We start from the raw sequence: 18,058 nt of genomic DNA, 5'->3' as shown, positions 1-18,058 counted from the left end.
CATAAGTGAATTTGTCCTAATACTTTTAGTCCCCTAAAATGAGACCAAATACTTAACTTGTACAAAAAAGTATGTACAAAAAGTGCTTTCATTTCTAAACGGTTCACACAATATGAATGAAAATACCTTCAAATTAAAGCTGACAGTCTGCACTTTAACATCGTTGTATCATTTCAAATACAAAGTGTACAGAGCCAAAACAACAACAAAATGGTCACTTTCCCAATACTTTTGAAGCTCACTGTGTCGTAAAATAAACACACACATTTCTTCAAGATATAAAGAAACATTGTTTAAAAGCCCTAAAATAAAGTATACAGAACATCAAGCTTTCCGTTGCTGTGAGGTGGTTATTACAATCCATCTTAGAATCAAAGGCAAACTTACACACAATGCCTCTCCGAGTTCTTTCTCCATGGAGCGGACTGTGAATGGAGAGTTTAATGGATAACGCTACTCAAAGAACCGCTTGGAATGAGTCCCATTGTGCAGTGTGCTAAACCTCATTAACATTCTAAAGCCCTACTAAACGTGAATCAGCAAGAATCAAATATCACACTTAGAACCGTAGAAATGACCACTGACTCAATCGACAGCGACAGGACAGTTGTGTGGGGGGGGGGGAGGGGGGTCCCGCCAGAGGTCAATGGTGTCACTCAAGCCATGCGAACCCTACTGATCTGTAAAATACATGTAGAACATTCTCAACAGAATTGTGTCAGGAGAACAAATCTTACCTAGATACAAATACCTCCTTGTTGTTGATGACAACTGACTGACAGGTCCAATCTTGAGTGAATCAATCATGTGCACAAATTAAGGCCAGCCCTGTCCCTACCCAATAACATTAATGATGACAGCCACAAATGAATGACATCCTAACTCCCAGAGATCCTCAGTGACATCACGGCCATCAAGGTGACCTTCAGCTCTAGTGACTCTAGTCTGGCCACATCTGTTCAACCTTGATGCCTGCGCCAGACCCCATCTTGGTGTCTGCTGTCTATAGTACACACTCTTAAAACGGAAAAAACACAACCCAAGACACAACAACTCCAGGTTAGGCCACTCCACTGAAGGCCACATGACATCTACACACAATGAAAGTCAATTCCATAACATAGTGCTTAATCCTGATTGTATTATTTTGCATCTTGTATCACATGATTATATATATAAAAAAATAAAGATTGTAGATAATGAAACTCTTAAAGAAATGAAATGTATCTTACCCTAGGAGCAGTGTTGGGGAATCTACTCTGAAAATATAGCCTACCAAACTACAAATTACTTCACACTGTAAGTTGAGCTACATTAAAGATACTGTTAAGAAACATAGTTTACTGAACCACTACATCCATACAACTTCGTGAAAAATTATCATATCGAAATGTTGTACACTTCAAATTGCAAGAATAGATCACTCTGGAGTAAAATGTTAACAGAATGTATAATTTAGCCGAGTAAACACAAAAATAGTATCATGTGAGAATTAGGCAGGTTTAATTCTGAAAAATAATGGAAATGATTGCCTACTATTTGCATACACTGGTATTTTATTTTAATTTATCCCAAAAAAGTAGTCTACTTCCAGTAGTTAGCTACATCTGTAAATGGTAAAAAAGTAATTAACAACTGAAGATTTGAATTCGATTTTGTGCTTTCATTGCAGGCAAGCAGTAACACTGCGGTTTCTACTAATGAACTTATCCCAGTCATCAATCAAGACAGTAATGAATGGAATTTAATTTCAATTATTACATTTATTTAACAGGGACAATATACATGGAATCAACATTTCTGTAAATGTGCCAGACTTAGCCAGCCAGCCAGTTTTCATCTGTAGTCCCCAGTTCCCATCTGTAGTCCCTGGGATCAGCTGTGTTACTGCTTGGTTGGAACAAAAGCCTCACTTACACCTGCCATTGTAGGGCAATATTACCCACCCCTGGTTTACAACATAGGGTGGAAATAATTCTACATCTGAAAAATAATGGCAAATGGGAAATTGCACCATTAGATCCAGTTACTACAGTGGATCCAGCTACTACAGTGGATCCAGCTACTAGAGTGGATCCAGCTCCTATAGTGGGTCCAGCTACTACAGTCGATCCAGCTACTACAGTGGATCCAGCTACTACAGTGGATCCAGCTCCTATAGTGGGTCCAGCTACTACAGTGGGTCCAGCTCCTATAGTGGGTCCAGCTACTACAGTGGATCCAGCTCCTATAGTGGGTTCAGCTACTACAGTGGGTCCAGCTACTACAGTGGGTCCAGCTACTATAGTGGGTCCAGCTACTATAGTGGGTCCAGCTACTACAGTGGATCCAGCTCCCACTGTGGATCTAGCACCTATATATTCTGAGCAAGTCACATTTAGAATCTTGTAACAAAAATACCCAAAGGGACTTTGATTTCTCTTCTCAAGCACATGTTCCAATCCCCATTACCTCTTTGCATACCCTTAGACTAGAACACAAACCCAACTCAACACTCACACACTTGTAATTTACCTTCTACTCCCAAAGTGCAGAACGACTAGCAAAATCCCCTCTGCTGTGCATATGGTCCTGGAGCACTGAGGGTTCTTATCTACATACAGGCATGAGCAGAATAACAACAAGTGGAGAAAAACCTTCCCCCCAAGAGATGAGCTCAATTTGACCTGTCCTCCAGCTTTGAAAATTAGTCTGGGAAAAAAAACCTGTCTTTCGGATCAAGAGAAAAACCAATCCCCAGCGATGCTAATCTGTCTGAGCTTCAAAAATCACAACTCAAGTCTTATACCCTTACCCTTTCCATTCTCTGAGTGCAAGGCTAGTCCAATGTTGCCTAACGGGTACTTAGCTATGCTATAATGAGATAGTCAACAAAAGTGCTGCCTTAAGCGCTTACAAATCCTATTTGATGAATCTCAGGCCAGTCCCCGGGAGAAGACTGGCTAGACATGCAGGGCCGGGGGTGGGGTGGGGGGAGGTGTGTGGGGGGGTGGAGTAGCACCTCCCTAAGAGAGAGAGAGAGAAACCAAGTACTGATCACCCCAATCCACAGAAGTGGAGATAAATTTGATCCCAGTAACTACTGGGGGATGTACATCAACAACAACCTTGGGAAAATCCTCTGCATTATCATTAACAGCAGACTCATACATTTCCTCAGTGAAAACAATGTACTGAGCAAATGTGAAATTGGCTTTTTACCAAATTACCGACCACGTATTTACCCTGCACACCCTAATTGACAAACTCAATTTGGCATGAGGGTCCGCTATACAAATTGATGGAAAATGATTTTCTGGGAAAAACATTCAACATTATAAAATCCATGTGCCCAAACAACAAGTGTATGGTTAAAATTGGCAAAAAACACGTTTCTTTCCACAGGGACAGGGGGTGAGACAAGGATGCAGCTTAAGCCCCACCCTCTTCAACATAAATATCAACGAATTCGCGAGGGCACTAGAACAACCCCAGCCTCACCCTACTAGAATCTGAAGTCAAATGTCTACTGTTTGCTGATGATCTGGTGCTTCTGTCCCCAACCAAGGAGGGCCTACAGCAGCACCTAGATCTTCTGCACAGATTCTGTCAGACCTGGGCCCTGACAGTAAATCTCAGTAAGACAAGGTACAGTTGCCAGGACTACGAATACAAATTCCATCTAGACACCATTGCCCTAGAGCAGGTATTCCCAAACCCCCAGGGGTACGCGCAATGCCGTAGGGGGTACGCCAAATAAAAATGTGATTCACACACATATATATATATATATATATATATATATATATATATATATATATATATATATATATTGTGGCGTACAGCAGGTCAGCCACCAGGGGGAGACTCGTCGAGGCCTGGTAACAGATGGAATATACATCACGAGGCGATGGCTCCATCTGCTGGACGTGCCAGGTCTCGACGGGCTCTCCAGCCAGGACTAATTGGGACTGATTGGGAGCTGGTGAGTAATCAAGGGCGGATTGCTCACCAGCTGTGCAATGGCCCATAATGCTGCCAGAAGGGCAGCACACAGGGGGTGGGGGGAAGAAAGGACTTCCGTGTTATTGTTGACGGTTGCAAAGGTAACAAGAGGGAGTTCAGTTTTGTGCCCGAAAGGATACAGCCAGACCCGGAACCCCGAAGACGGTATCCTGGAGAGGGTCTCATGGGGGAGCCCAATCCTTTTTCTTTTTGATCTATTACTTAACTTCTTTGGGATAGGGGGCAGTATTTTCACGGCCGGATAAAAAACGTACCAGATTTAATCTGGTTACTACTCCTGCCAGAAACTAGAATATGCATATAATTAGTAGATCTGGATAGAAAACACTCTAAAGTTTCTAAAAACATCTCTATCGAAATTACAGCATCTGTGCTGTAACATGACACTTTCTGAGGCTTCCATTGGCTCTCTAAAGCCGCCAGAAAGTGGAATGGGGTGTCTGCTGTCTCTGGGCAAAGTATAGGAGCAGAGTTTGTAAGTGGTCAGCCTGGGGACACTGAGACTGGAGATGCGCGGTCACGAGAACTCGCCATGTTTTTCTTTCTCTCTTTGAATGAATACAACGTTGCCCGGTTGGAATATTATCGCTATTTTACGAGAAAAATAGCATAAACATTTTGATTTTAAAGCGTTTGACATGCTTCAAAGTACGGTAATGGAATATTTTGAAATCTTTTGTCACGAAATGCACTCACGCGTTACCCTTCGGATAGTGACCTGAACGCACAAACAAAACGGAGGTATTTGGATATAACTATGGATTATTTCGAACCAAAACAACATTTGTTGTTGAAGTAGAAGTCCTGGGAGTGCATTCTGACGAAGAACAGCAAAGGTAATCCAATTTATCTAATAGTAATTCTGAGTTTAGGTGACCCTGAAGTTGGCGGATGTCAAAATAGCTAGCCGTGATAGCCGAGCTATGTACTCAGAATATTGCAAAATGTGCTTTCGCCGAAAAGCTATTTTAAAATCGGACATAGCGATTGCATAAAGGAGTTCTGTATCTATAATTCTTAAAATAATTGTTATGTATTTTGTCAACCTTTATTGTTTGTAATTTAGTAAATTCACTGGAAGTTTTCAGTGGGTATGCTAGTTCTGAACATCACATGCTAATGTAAAAAGCTGTTTTTTAATATAAATATGAACTTGATTGAACAAAACATGCATGTATTGTATAACATAATGTCCTAGGAGTGTCATCTGATGAAGATCATCAAAGGTTAGTGCTGCATTTAGCTGTGGTTTGGGTTTATGTGACATATATGCTTGCTTGGAAAATGGCTGTGTGATTATTTGTGTCTACGTACTCTCCAAACATAATCTAATGTTTTGCTTTCGCTGTAAAGCCTTTTCGAAATCGGACAAGGTGGTTAGATTAACAAGAGTCTTATCTTTAAAATGGTGTAAAATAGTTGATTGTTTGAGAAAATTGAATTTTGGTATTTTAGTTGGTTTTGTATTTCGTGCTGTGCGATGCTATTGGCTGTTGGCTAGGGGAACGGTGTTCCGCTAGCGGAACGTCTGTCCTCAACAGGTTAAATAAACACCCTTGAAACTGAGCTAGTCCTTCTCTGTCCGTGTCTGATCTGGGTAAACGTCTTGATCAAACCCCCTGGTCTGCCACAAGTGGTGGAGAATGCAGGCAACCTGATAATGTGGTCAGATCAGGGTTGACGTTTACGCAGCATCAGCATGGACGAGTTGATAGCTCAGTTCGTCCGGGTCCAACAAGCACAACAGGCGGATCAGGAACGAACGCTGGAGGAACAGCGATTACAAAACATCCGCCTCATTGAGGAAATCAGGAAGTTGCAAAGAGGAGCGTCTCCTGAACCACATCCCAACCAGTTTTTACTCAAACTAACGGAAGACGATAATGTTGAAACATACCTCTGTACGTTTGAATGGACAGCTCTACGGGAAGGATGGCCAAGGCCGAAGTGGGCCAGTCTGTTGGCCCCGTTCCTCTCGGGGAAGGCCCAAAAGGCATATTGGGACCTGAACGACGAACAGGCGGCTAATTACGACGAACTCAAACGGGAGATACTCAGCCGCTACGGGAACAGCCTGGCCCATCGGGCTCAACGGTTCCACGACTGGAGGTTCGTAGCCAACGCATCCCCCCGAGCACAGATGAGCGACCTACTGCGCGTCACCAGGGGGTGGCTCCTAACCGATGTATCCACCCTCTCCATCCTCGACAAAGTGGTCCTGGATCGCTTCTTACGGGCGCTGCCCTATGACATGAAGAGGGCAGCGAGTCTATGCACGCCCCAGACCTTGGAGGGCCTCCTGGAAGCAGTGGAGACGCATCATAACATGCAGGCCCTGCTGATTTGGAGCCCGGACGAATCGGCGACCCGTCCGAGGGGACGGAAGGACAGCCCCACCGCGGGGTACCCCGAACCGACAGTCGGCAGGGCCAAAGGACCGCAAACCCATAGAGAAACAGCTGGGGTAGGGCCGATCCGTCCCCGACGACCCCAGATAGATGGAGACCAAAGGAGGTGTTTTCAGTGTGGCGCCCGGGGGCACATTGCCTGGAATTGTGAACTATACTACCTCCTGTTGGGCGCACCCCGAATCAACTGCACCCATGGTCCCGGTGGAGGGACACGACACAGAAGCACTATTGGACTCCGGAAGTATGGTTACGCTCATAACCACGAGCCTGCTTAACCAGGAGACCAAAAGGGGTAGGGAGATGTCCATTTCCTGTGTTCACGGTGACACAAAGCAGTATCCCACCGTATGGACCAATCATGACGCCACAAGGGAGCTGCCAGATGACGGTGGGTGCAGTGCCAGAGTTGCTGGTACATCTCCTAGTAGGACAGGATTGTCCACTGTTCACAGCCTTATGGGGGCACGAGTTGAGGAAGAAGGTACGAGCCGGCAGAAGAAGAGAGCGGTGACGAATAATAGCCTGTGCGGCCCGGAAGCAACCGGTTAACCAGCAGGTGTCTACGGCTCCGGAGTCGGAGGGGGCGCCGGAACCCGAACCCCCTAGGGAACCCCTGGAGGAGGAGTCCAGCCTCCCCATCCTCAATTTCGAGGGGCCAGTCGAGACCCCCGCTGCGGGCCAACTGATGGGGCAATTTGGGACGGCCCAGTGGGAGGATCCGAATTTGAAAGCTGCCGCTGCCCAAGTGATAGCGGTGGATGGACAGCTACTTCCGGGGGAGAGTGACTGGCGATACCCCCATTTCCAAATTAAGAATAACCTTTTGTATCAGGTGTCGCGCCAACAGGGGGAACTTTGAGAGGTATTGTTGCTGCCCCGACGGTACGTAGGAACCGTTCTTCAGCTGGCCCACACCCACCTGTTGGGGGTGTGCCCCCCACCTGTTGGAGGCACACCTGGGAATGGAGAAGACCCGGGAATGGATCGCCGCCCGGTTCCACTGGCCCGGGATGAGGAGGGCCGTGGAAGACTACTGTCGCAGCTGCTGGAGTGTCAACTCACTGCCCTGAAAGCACACTTCCGAAACCCTCTGGTCCCCCTGCCGATCATCGGGGTGCCCTTTGAACGCATCGCCATGGACATAGTTGGACCCCTGGTAAAGACTTCGAGGACACAGGTACTTCTTGGTAATAGTAGACTATGCCACCCGGTATCCCGAGGCCATTCCCCTACGGGCATCAGTATCCAAGGGAATCGCCCGGGAGCTGTTCCACCTCTTTAGCCGGGTGGGTATCCCGAACGAGATCCTGACAGACCAAGGTACAGAGTTTATGTCCCGCCTCATGAAAGAGTTGTGTGCCCTCCTGCAGATCAAGTAGATCCGGACCTCCGTTTTTCTCGTAACGCCCACATTATTCAATTTCTGATAGTCACATGTCTGTGGAACTTGTTCAGTTTATGTCTCAGTTGTTGAATCTTGTTGTGTTCATACAATTATTTACACATGTATGGGAATCTTTGCTGAGGACAAACAAGATACATGCATCTCCATTGGGATTTCATGTCAAATTCTTCATGCTAAGCAAAAATGGCACAACCTTGACCTGGGTTTTTACCTCTACAACATGACAACATAAAATATTATTTCCAATTAGTCCAATAGGCCATAGGCTATAATAACTAATTGTCCAATCCAGAGATCTCAATATCTTCCATTTGACATGTTACTTATGTCGTCATGTAAGGACATTCTATTATCATGCATGTAATCAATGCATGCAATGCTACCAGCAACAGACTACACTACCAATTAGCTGGCTGGTCTGTAAAAAAACTAAAAAACATTCAAGCACATTACGTTAATAACATACCACAGACTAGAAATTATGGATCCAAAACACAATGAGAAAGTCATATACAGTATATACCATTTGCATCATATTATGGCTAACATCTGGAAGAAAAAACAAATGATTCTACACTACTGTTCAAAAGTTTGGGGTCACTTAGAAATGTCCTTGTTTTTTAAAGAAAATCACACAAATTGATCAGAAATACAGTGTAGACATTGTTAATGTGTAGACATCCTCTGTCCAGTGTCTGTGTTTTTTCCCCCATCTTAATCTTTTATTTTTATTGGCCAGTCTGAGATATGTTTTTTCTTTGCAACTCTGCCGAGAAGGCCAGCATCCCGGAGTCACCTCTTCACTGTTGACGTTGAGACTGGTGTTTTGCGGGTACTATTTAACCTCTCTTTGGCAGGTGGGATGCTGCCCACGGTTCACACTATTCAACAGCCAGTGAAAAATCAGAGCGCCAAATTCAAAACCACAAAATGTCATAATTCAAAGTTCTCAAACATACGACTATTTTACACCATTTTAAAGATACACGTCTCCTTAATGTAACCACGTTGTCCGATTTCAAAAAGGCTTTACGGCGAAAGCATAAAGTTAGATTATGTTAGGACAGTTCCAACACAAGAAAAACCACACAGCCATTTTCCTAGCAAGGACAGGCATCATAAATACCAGAAATTCAGCTAAAATTATGCACTAACCTTTGACGATCTTCATCAGATGACACACCTGGGACATCATGTTACACAATACATGCATTTTTTGTTCGATCAAGTTGATATTTATATCCAAAAACAGCCTTTTACATTGGCGCGTGATGTTCAGAAAGTATTTTGCCTCCAATACTGCCCGGTGAATCAGCACAACAATTTACAAAAATACTCATCATAAACGTTGATAAAATATTAACCCTGTTTGGGATAGGGGGCAGTATTTTCACGGCCGGATGAAAAAACGTACCCGATTTAATCTGGTTACTACTCCTGCCCAGAAACGAGAATATGCATATAATTAGTAGATTTGGATAGAAAACACTCTAAAGTTTCTAAAACTGTTTGAATGGTGTCTGTGAGTATAACAGAACTCATATGGCAGTCCAAAACCTGAGAAGATTCTATACAGGAAGTGCCCTGTCTGACAATTTGTTCTCCTTCTAGGGCATCTCTATCAAAAATACAGCATCTCTGCTGTAACGTGACATTTTCTAAGGCTTTCATTGGCTCTCAGAAGGCGCCAGAAAGTGGAATGAGAGCTCTCCAGTCTCTGGGCGAAAAAACAGCAGGAGATTTTGTGAGTGGTCCTGCTGAGAACAATGACACTGGAGCACGCGTGCACGAGACGACTCCATGTTTTTCTTTCAGTGTTTGAACAAATACAACGTCGCCCGGTTGGAATATTATCACTATTTTACGAGAAAAATTGCATAAAAATTGATTTTAAAGCGTTTGACATGCTTCAAAGTACGGTAATGGAATATTTTGAATTTTTTTGTCACGAAATGCGCCCGCGCGTCACCCTTCGGATAGTGACCTCAATGCACGAACAAAACGGAGCTATTTCAATATAACTATGGATTATTTCGAACCAAAACAACATTTGTTGTTGAAGTAGAAGTCCTGGGAGTGCATTCTGACAAAGAACAGCAAAGGTAATCCAATTTTTCTTATAGTAAATCTGAGTTTGGTGAGGGCCAAACTTGGTGGGTGTCAAATTAGCTAGGCATGATGGCCGGGCTATGTACTCAGAATATTGCAAAATGTGCTTTCACCGAAAAGCTATTTTTAAATCTGACACCGCGATTGCATAAAGGAGTTCTGTATGTATAATTCTTAAAATAATTGTTATGTTTTTTGTCAACGTTTATTGTGAGTAATTTAGTAGATTCACCGACCGATTAATTAGGGACGATTTCAAGCTTTCATAACAATCGGTAATCGGCATTTTTGGACGGCGATTATGGCCGATTACATTGCAATCCATGAGGAAACTGCGTGGCAGGCTGACCACCTGTTACGCGAGTGCAGCAAGGAGCCAAGGCAAGTTGCTAGCTAGCATTACACTTATCTTATAAAAAACAATCAAACTACACATGGTTGATGATATTACTAGTTTAACTAGCTTGTCCTGCGTTGCATATAATCAATGCGGTGCGAAAAAAGCACAATCGTTGCATCAATGAACCTCACCATAAACATCAATGCCTTTCTTACAATCAATACACAAGTATCTTTTTTAAAACCTGCATATTTAGTTAAAAGAAATTCATGTTAGTAGGCAATATTAACTAGGGAAATTGTGGCGCTTCTCTTGCGTTCAGTGCAAGCAGAGTCAGGGTATATGCAGCAGTTTGGGCCGCCTAACTCGTTGCGAACTGTGTGAAGACCTTTTTTCTGTCACGGCTCCTCCTCTGCAGTGCAGGGGCGGTTCCCCCTGCAGGCAGAGGAGGGTCGTTAGTGATTGCAGCTGGTGTGATTGGAGCCACCTGGGCTCAGGGTATTTAACAAACTGCTCCACTAACCTCTCTGTCGTCTGGCTCGCTTGGCTTGCTCTCTCTCTCCCTGCTCCTCCAGGTATGATCCTGTTTTGTTTGTTCCTTTGTTGGTTTATTTACTTTCCATTCAGTCATGTTTACACACACATATTCACGCATCCATGCACCCTACATACACCTTACATTATGACATTTCCACACCTCATTCCTTTTTTCTTTGTTTAGAATTAATAGTTTTGTTTGATAATAAAGAACTTTTTGAATTGGCCTATACCGGTTGTTGTCCTCTCATTTTTGCCACAGACTATGAGCCGGCCTGTGACATTTCCTAACAAAGAACGTAATTCATTTGCCAGAATTTTAAATAATTATGACATAACATTTAAGGTTGTGCAGTGTAACAGCAATATTTAGACATAGGGTTGCCTTCCGTTTGACAAAATCTGGATTGGTTCCGTATTTCACTGAAATAATAAACATTTTGTTTTCGAAATAATAGTTTCCGGATTTGACCATATTAATGACCTAAGGCTTGTATTTCTGTGTGTTTTGTATATTATAATTAAGTCTACGATTTGATAGAGCAGTCTGACTGAGCGGTGGTAGGCAGCAGCAGGCTCGTAAGCATTCATTCAAACAGCACTTTCCTGTGTTTGCCAGCAGCTCTTCGCAATGCTTGAAGCACAGCGATGTTTATGACTTCAAGCCTATCAACTCCAGAGACTAGGCTGGCAATACTATAGTGCCTATAAGAACATCCAATAGTCAAAGGTATATGAAATACAAATGGAATAGAGAAACATTCCTATATTACTACAACCTAAAACTTCTTAACTGGGAATATTGAAGAATCATGTTAAAAAGGAACCACCAGCTTTCATATGTTCTCATGTTCTGAGCAAGGAACTTTAATGTTAGCTTTTTTACATGGCACATATTGCACTTTTACTTTCTTCTCCAACACTTTGTTTTTGCATTATTTAAACCAAATTGAACATGTTTCATTATTTATTTGAGACTACATTGGTTGTATTTTGTATTATATTAAGTTAAAATAAAAGTGTTCATTCAGTATTGTTGTAATTGTCATTATTACAAATATATATAAAAATCAGCCGATTTAATCGGTACTGGCTTTTTTTGGTCCTCCAATAATCGGTATTGGCGTTGAAAAATCATAATCGGTCGACCTCTAGGTGCAGTCAAATGTTTTCTAATGCAAAGAAAACCAAAAACAATATTACACCATTCCAAATTTCCACAAGTAGTTCCCCAATCTGGCCAACACGTTCCTATACAGTATGTTTCATAGTAACACACATTGTCTGGAAACTCTTCTATGCTCATTATCGCACACACAGTGCCACAGGTGATGTGGACAATAATCTCAATTGCACACTGAGATTTGGCCATGCCTCTGTTGTAGTTTGCACCCCCTCTCTCTAGGTGTCTATTGGTGAACAGAGGCCCAGCCATTAACACTGCACCAGCCTATTGTTTGGACACAATAGAACAGAAGAGACGTGATTATTGTTGCCATGAAAGTGTTGGTCCCATGTTTCATGAGCTGAAATAAAAGATCCCAGAAATGTTCCATAAGCACAAAAAGCTTATTTCTCTCAATGTTTGTGCACAAATGTGTTTACATCCCTGTTAATCCATCCACCTGACAGGTGTGGCATATCAAGAAGTTGATTAAACAGTGTGATCATTACACTGGTGCACCTTGTGCTGGGGACAATAAAAGGCCACTCTAAAATGTGCAGTTTTGTCATCAACACAATGCCAAGTTTTGAGGGAGCGTGCAATTGGCATGCTGACTGCAGGAATGTCCACCAGAGCTGTTGCCAGAGAACTAAATGTTAATTGATCTACCGTAACCTGCCTCCAACGTTGTTTTACAGAATTTGGCAGTACATCCAACCGGCCTCAACCGCAGACCACGTGTAACCACGCCAGCCAAGGACCTCCAAATCCGGCATCTTCACCTGTGGGATCGTCTGAGAGGGGAGATGGGGGGTGCTGAGGAGTATTTCTGTCTGTAATAAAGCCCCTCCCCAGTGGGTGGGCCTGGCTCCCAAGTGGGTAGGCTTATGCCCTCCCAGAACCACCCATGCTGCGCCCCTGCCCAGTCATGTGAAATCCATAGATTAGGGCCTAATTTATTTATTTCAGTTGACTGACTTCTTTATATGAACTGTAACTCAGTAAAATCGTTGAAATTGTTGCATGTTGCATTGATATTTTGTTCAGTATAGTTGGCAGGGGTCTTCACTTGAACATTGCTGTGTTTTCATGTATTTCTAATACATTTTAAGACTCTCTGGTAGATGTTTTATAAGACCCCCTTTCCATCTGTTTGACCAGAAATCAAAGCCTTTGCTTATTTCAAATATCTATGAGGGAAAATGGTGGGAAATGTATATATGCCTTAATTTCTCAAAAATATAGACTCTTAGCATTCATTTGACACCCAATTAGACATACTCCTATGAACTTCACGTTGTTGCTCATGGGTCCTTTACATGGAAATGGCCATGACTGAGAGAAGTGTATCATAAGACATGCAAATGTGTACATTCATGCAGACTTGAGTTTATTCTATTAGAACTCATTCTTTCCTTTCAATAGAATATTGACAGGAGAAAACGGAGGAATGCACATCAAAATGTACAGTCAAAATGCCAAGAGTGTGCAAAGCTGCCATCAAGGCAAAGGGTGGCTATTAATCTCAAATATATCTTGATATATTTAACACTTTTTTGGTTACTACATGATTCCATATGTGTTATTTCATAGTTTTGATGTCTCCACTATTATTCTACAATGTAGAAAATAGTAAAAATAAACAAAAATCCTAGAATGAGTAGGTGTGTCCAAACTTTTGACTGGTACTGTATATCCAGGCTATAATGTAAAATGGTGTCTCCTAACATTCACAAGGCTTACATTATCAGTCTGTCAATAGTAGCCTTGACATGGATAGTTGACCAACCCAGACGCATTGGAGATAACCCATGCTTCTTCCAAACAACTAGGCTACTCCACTCCAGAAATACATCAGCACTGTGCAAAGCCATATCAATACACATTTAATTAAGCAATAAGGCCTGGGGAGGTGTGGTATACGGCCAATATACCACAGCTAAGGGCTGTTGTTATGCACAATGCAACGCGGAATGTCTGGATTACAGGCCTTAGCCGTGGTATATTGGTATATACCACAAACCTTATTGCTATTATAAACTTGTTAAGAATGTAATTAGAGCAATAAAAATAAATGTTTTGTCATACCCATGGTATACGGTCTGTTATAAACTGAGTCGTTCCTGTCCTGAATGCTGATTGGCTGACAGCTGTGGTATATCAGACCGTATACTATGGGTATGACAAAACATGTATTTCTAATGCTGTAATTACATTGGTAACCAGTTAATAATAGCAAGAAGGCACCTCGGGGGTTTGTGATATATGGCCAATATACCACAGCTAAGGGCTGTATCCAGGCACTCCGCGTTGCGTCGTGCATAAGAACAGCCTTTAGCTGTGGAATATTGGCCATATACCACACCCCTCCTGCCTTATTGTTTAAATATACCACGGCTGTCAGTCAATCAGCATTCAGGGCTCAAACCAGCTAGTTTATATTAAGAAATATAACCCTTTCCCTGCCTGATCCTATCTTAAAATCACCAGCAGCTGAAAACAAAAAGAAAATAAACCATGTTCCATTGCAAGACAGATTTCACTGTGTGGTGATCCACTGTCCACTAAGCAGTTCTGATGTCACGTATAATGCCTGATTGCCCAGAATATGCACGATAGAGAAAGAAGGGCATTCTTTACACCTATACTGTTCAATTGACAGAAACCCAAGAGCGACATTGTCTTTTGTGTCAAGCAGCCTTAATGGCATTAGAGTCAATATGAGGCAGGTAACCTAAAGTAACAGTGAATCACTAAATCAATGTGTAACTTCTTAAAAATCAATGCTACTGCATTTGTTTGGTCAACATAATAAGTAGACCTAGTGTATAAGTGTGGATATGGGGATACGCAGGCAGACCTGCTCAAATGGAGGATGATGGTCTGTTGTTGTTACTAAACAACAAACACATAGGAAATCATTTCCCATGTCCATGAGAACAGAGCAGAGCGTCTTACTGTTTCCACGAATGTAGGACATTTGGTTTCGTAGATATATCTTGGCATGTCATCAAAACAGCATAGTGGCACATAGGAAGATGATTGATTAAAATGGTGGAAGCATCCATTGTCTCTTCACCTATAATTCCTGACCAATGAAATTCTAGGATTTGTCCTTATTCCACTACCAGGTGTGTGACAGTCCATAGACCTCAGGTAAAAACATCACAAGTACCTGTAGACCTCATCAAGCTTTTCTGAAGGGTATGGCCAAAGTTCGGTGATCTGGAGCACATATAGGCCCTGTCCAGAAACAACCTAAGAAGAAGAAAAGCTGAAGCACATGGCTGAATTTCAATCCAATCTCTCTTCCCTAATCCAATAACTAGCCCTCTTCCCTCCTCCTATACTGCCTCCTCATGTGGACCGGAAAGGAGTGGGGTGGTTGTATTATAACTCCATCTAACTAGCCCTCTGGTGAGCTTGGTAGAGCATTACTGTACATGAATTACACTGTAGTTCTACTGAGACAATCATTTCAGATCACAGAGAAACAGACCACAAGGGCAGAGGGAGGAGAGAGCCTTGTCAAATTGGAATCAGGCCTTCTGCTCTTTTGCTCCAATAATAAAATATTGTTGAGGGAGTGCAGATGGATGCCGAGCAAGTCATTGGTTTACGGCTATCTGTGACCACTTCCTTTATAATGCATGGTGAGTTTGGAGATCCATGAGGAACGGCCTGGGTGCATCACAGAATGTTCCATGACTTGAATTTGCCTTAACATCAGTATCACAGATTTGAAGGTCACCTCTCTTTTAAAGGGCTGAGATTTTGCATAACAGCAATATTACTGATGATAGTGACTTATCGTAAGTAAGTGCGTGTGTGTGTGTGTGTGTGTGTGTGTGTGTGTGTGTGTGTGTGATGTGTGTGTGCGTGCGTGTGTATACATAAAGATGTGAGTAATAATATTGATTGTCTGTGTCACGTCCTGACCATAGTAAGATGTTATTTTCTATGGTAGAGTAGGTCAGGGCATGACAGGGGGTGTTTTGTGTTTTTCTATGTTTTGTATATCTATGTTTAGGTTCTAGTTTTCTATTTCTATGTTGTTGTTTTTTGGGATGATCTCCAATTAGAGGCAGCTAACCCTCGTTGTCTCTAATTGGAGATCATACTTAAGTAGGTTTTTTTCCCACCTGTGTTGATGGGTAGTTGTCTTCTGTTTAGTTTATGTACCTGACAGAACTGTGAGCTTTTGTTTTCGCTTTGTTATTTTTTCTTTAGTGTTCTGAGTTAAAATAAATATTCATCATGAGCAATCAACACGCTGTGCTTTGGTCCCCTCTCTACGACAGCCGTTACAGTCTGTTAGTATTCACATCATGAAACATGATCCCGAGTGTTTCCTCTACTAACCATAATCACCTGTCACATCACATCACATCAGCAGTAAAGGTATAATTACAGGATTGACGTGCTGTGCCTTTGGTCTTCGCTGATAGCTACTCACATGGAATGACTCACGATGACTCCTGACCTCAAATGGAATACAGATTTTACACTTTTATATACAGCCGAAGGGAAGAGAAAGCTGGTTTAACTACCGAGTTATGTCATGATGTCTATACATGGGTTATTATAATGGCCCTGAAAATAAACAAAGGCTTTGTGCATGCTGTAAAATGTAAATTTATTTTCATGGATATATGGTTCATGTGATGTAGCCTACACTGTACATAAAGAAGCCGGGAAACTCAATGAAAAAGCAGGCTTGGTGTATGTAACAATAAAACATGTTTTTCTTTTAAACCAGAAATTTGGTGATACACCTGTTGTAACACTATCCATTTTCTGCATGACATATGCCACAGATTATATGCCACAGGTTCTATGCCAGATATTGTTCACTATACACATTCAAAAGAGACATCGTAGAGAACAACAGTTTTTGAAATTGAAGGAAACACACCACAGCCCCGCCCACATCTATATATGCCCAACTTCAGAGCACGCGCGATCGAGCATAAATATAATAGGGTAGTAATTTCTCCCGAAAAATATCAGCCTCAATATTTATGAGGACAAAAACTTACAGGCATGTTCAATCGAAGCGTCCTCTTCTTTCTAGGTGTCATCTTCATGTCTCTCTTCTTGGAGTCATTTGCTGTGCTTCCCATATTGTTCTAGAATTCTCTAGACAACTGGACTCATTAAAGCGTAAAAGAAACGTTACTTTCTCTCCCCTCGTGCTAGATCGAGTGTGGTGAATGATAACAAAACAACCACTGCTAAAACATTCTACCTTATGGCAAGTACTAATTTACCTATATTCGCATTCATGTGCTCCCCAAAACGGGTTTTTACTTTTCGAAGAGGTTTAGGAGAATTTACGCTGCAGGTTAGGATAATTAACGTAGCAGGTTATGACATTTAGGTTAAGGTTCGTTAAGAAATGGGTTTAAAAATCTACTTTTGATGTCAATTTGACAATATGTATCCCATCTAAGACATGACCCCCCCCCAAATTCCTGGGGTGATGCAATTTATCGGCTTGAGATATGATAAATGATCTGACACAAAATAAAACCCGCTGAATACGATTCATTTGGCATAGCGTATTACCAAACTTTCGCTGCTGGATGGCATATCTCACGCGCAGATGTTTCAGTAAATCCGAAATTGAAACACAAGGAAGCTCGTATGATAATGCAAATGCGGATTCACGCTGCACATACAGTACGTTCCCAGAGAGGATTTGATGGGTTCACACTTCACAATGGAGAAGGCAAGTATACATGCATGCAGGTTGGCTGACTACTGGTAAATACCAGCTCGGGCTTGTGGTGGGACACTTACAAGACTAGAGGGTGCGTCAAACTTTGCGCGCAGCTCCGAATTGTCATATGGCTGTGTTTACTTTGTGGCAGCAGCATCAATAGTAAGGGAAAGGGAGGTACCTAGTCAGTTACACAACTGAATGCCTTCAACTGAAATGTGTCTTCCGCATTTAACCCAACCACTCTGAATCAGAGAGGTGCGGGAGGGGGGGCTGCCTTAATCGAATATTAGAGTGGCTTCCTCTCCTAACCTCTTCCTCATCTGAACATTGTCTGGCTGGATAGGCCTGTTTGAAAACTGAA

The 18,058-nt window shown here is 42.4% G+C and overlaps 1 protein-coding gene across 4 annotated transcripts in view; it reads right to left on the bottom strand.

Annotated features, from left to right (window-relative positions):
- The window catches only part of prkag2a (protein kinase, AMP-activated, gamma 2 non-catalytic subunit a), a 158,133-nt gene extending 140,554 nt beyond the window's left edge, over positions 1-17,579 (bottom strand). For 2 of the 4 annotated variants that reach the window (XM_045702715.2, XM_014159651.3), the window contains exon 1: positions 17,012-17,578. In XM_045702715.2, the coding sequence (XP_045558671.1) occupies positions 17,012-17,095 (84 nt within the window). In that variant the 5' untranslated portion in view covers positions 17,096-17,578. Of the gene's footprint in view, positions 1-2,514; positions 2,875-17,011 lie in introns of those variants that run through there. The other 2 variants (XM_014159648.3, XM_045702717.2) reach the window with 2 other exon arrangements.
- Positions 17,580-18,058: the final 479 nt, after the last annotated feature.

Source organism: Salmo salar, chromosome 19 (genome assembly GCF_965601325.2).
Source record: "Salmo salar chromosome 19, fSalSal1, whole genome shotgun sequence".
Taxonomy (NCBI): domain Eukaryota; kingdom Metazoa; phylum Chordata; class Actinopteri; order Salmoniformes; family Salmonidae; genus Salmo; species Salmo salar.
This window is presented reverse-complemented; position numbering and strand designations above follow the sequence as displayed.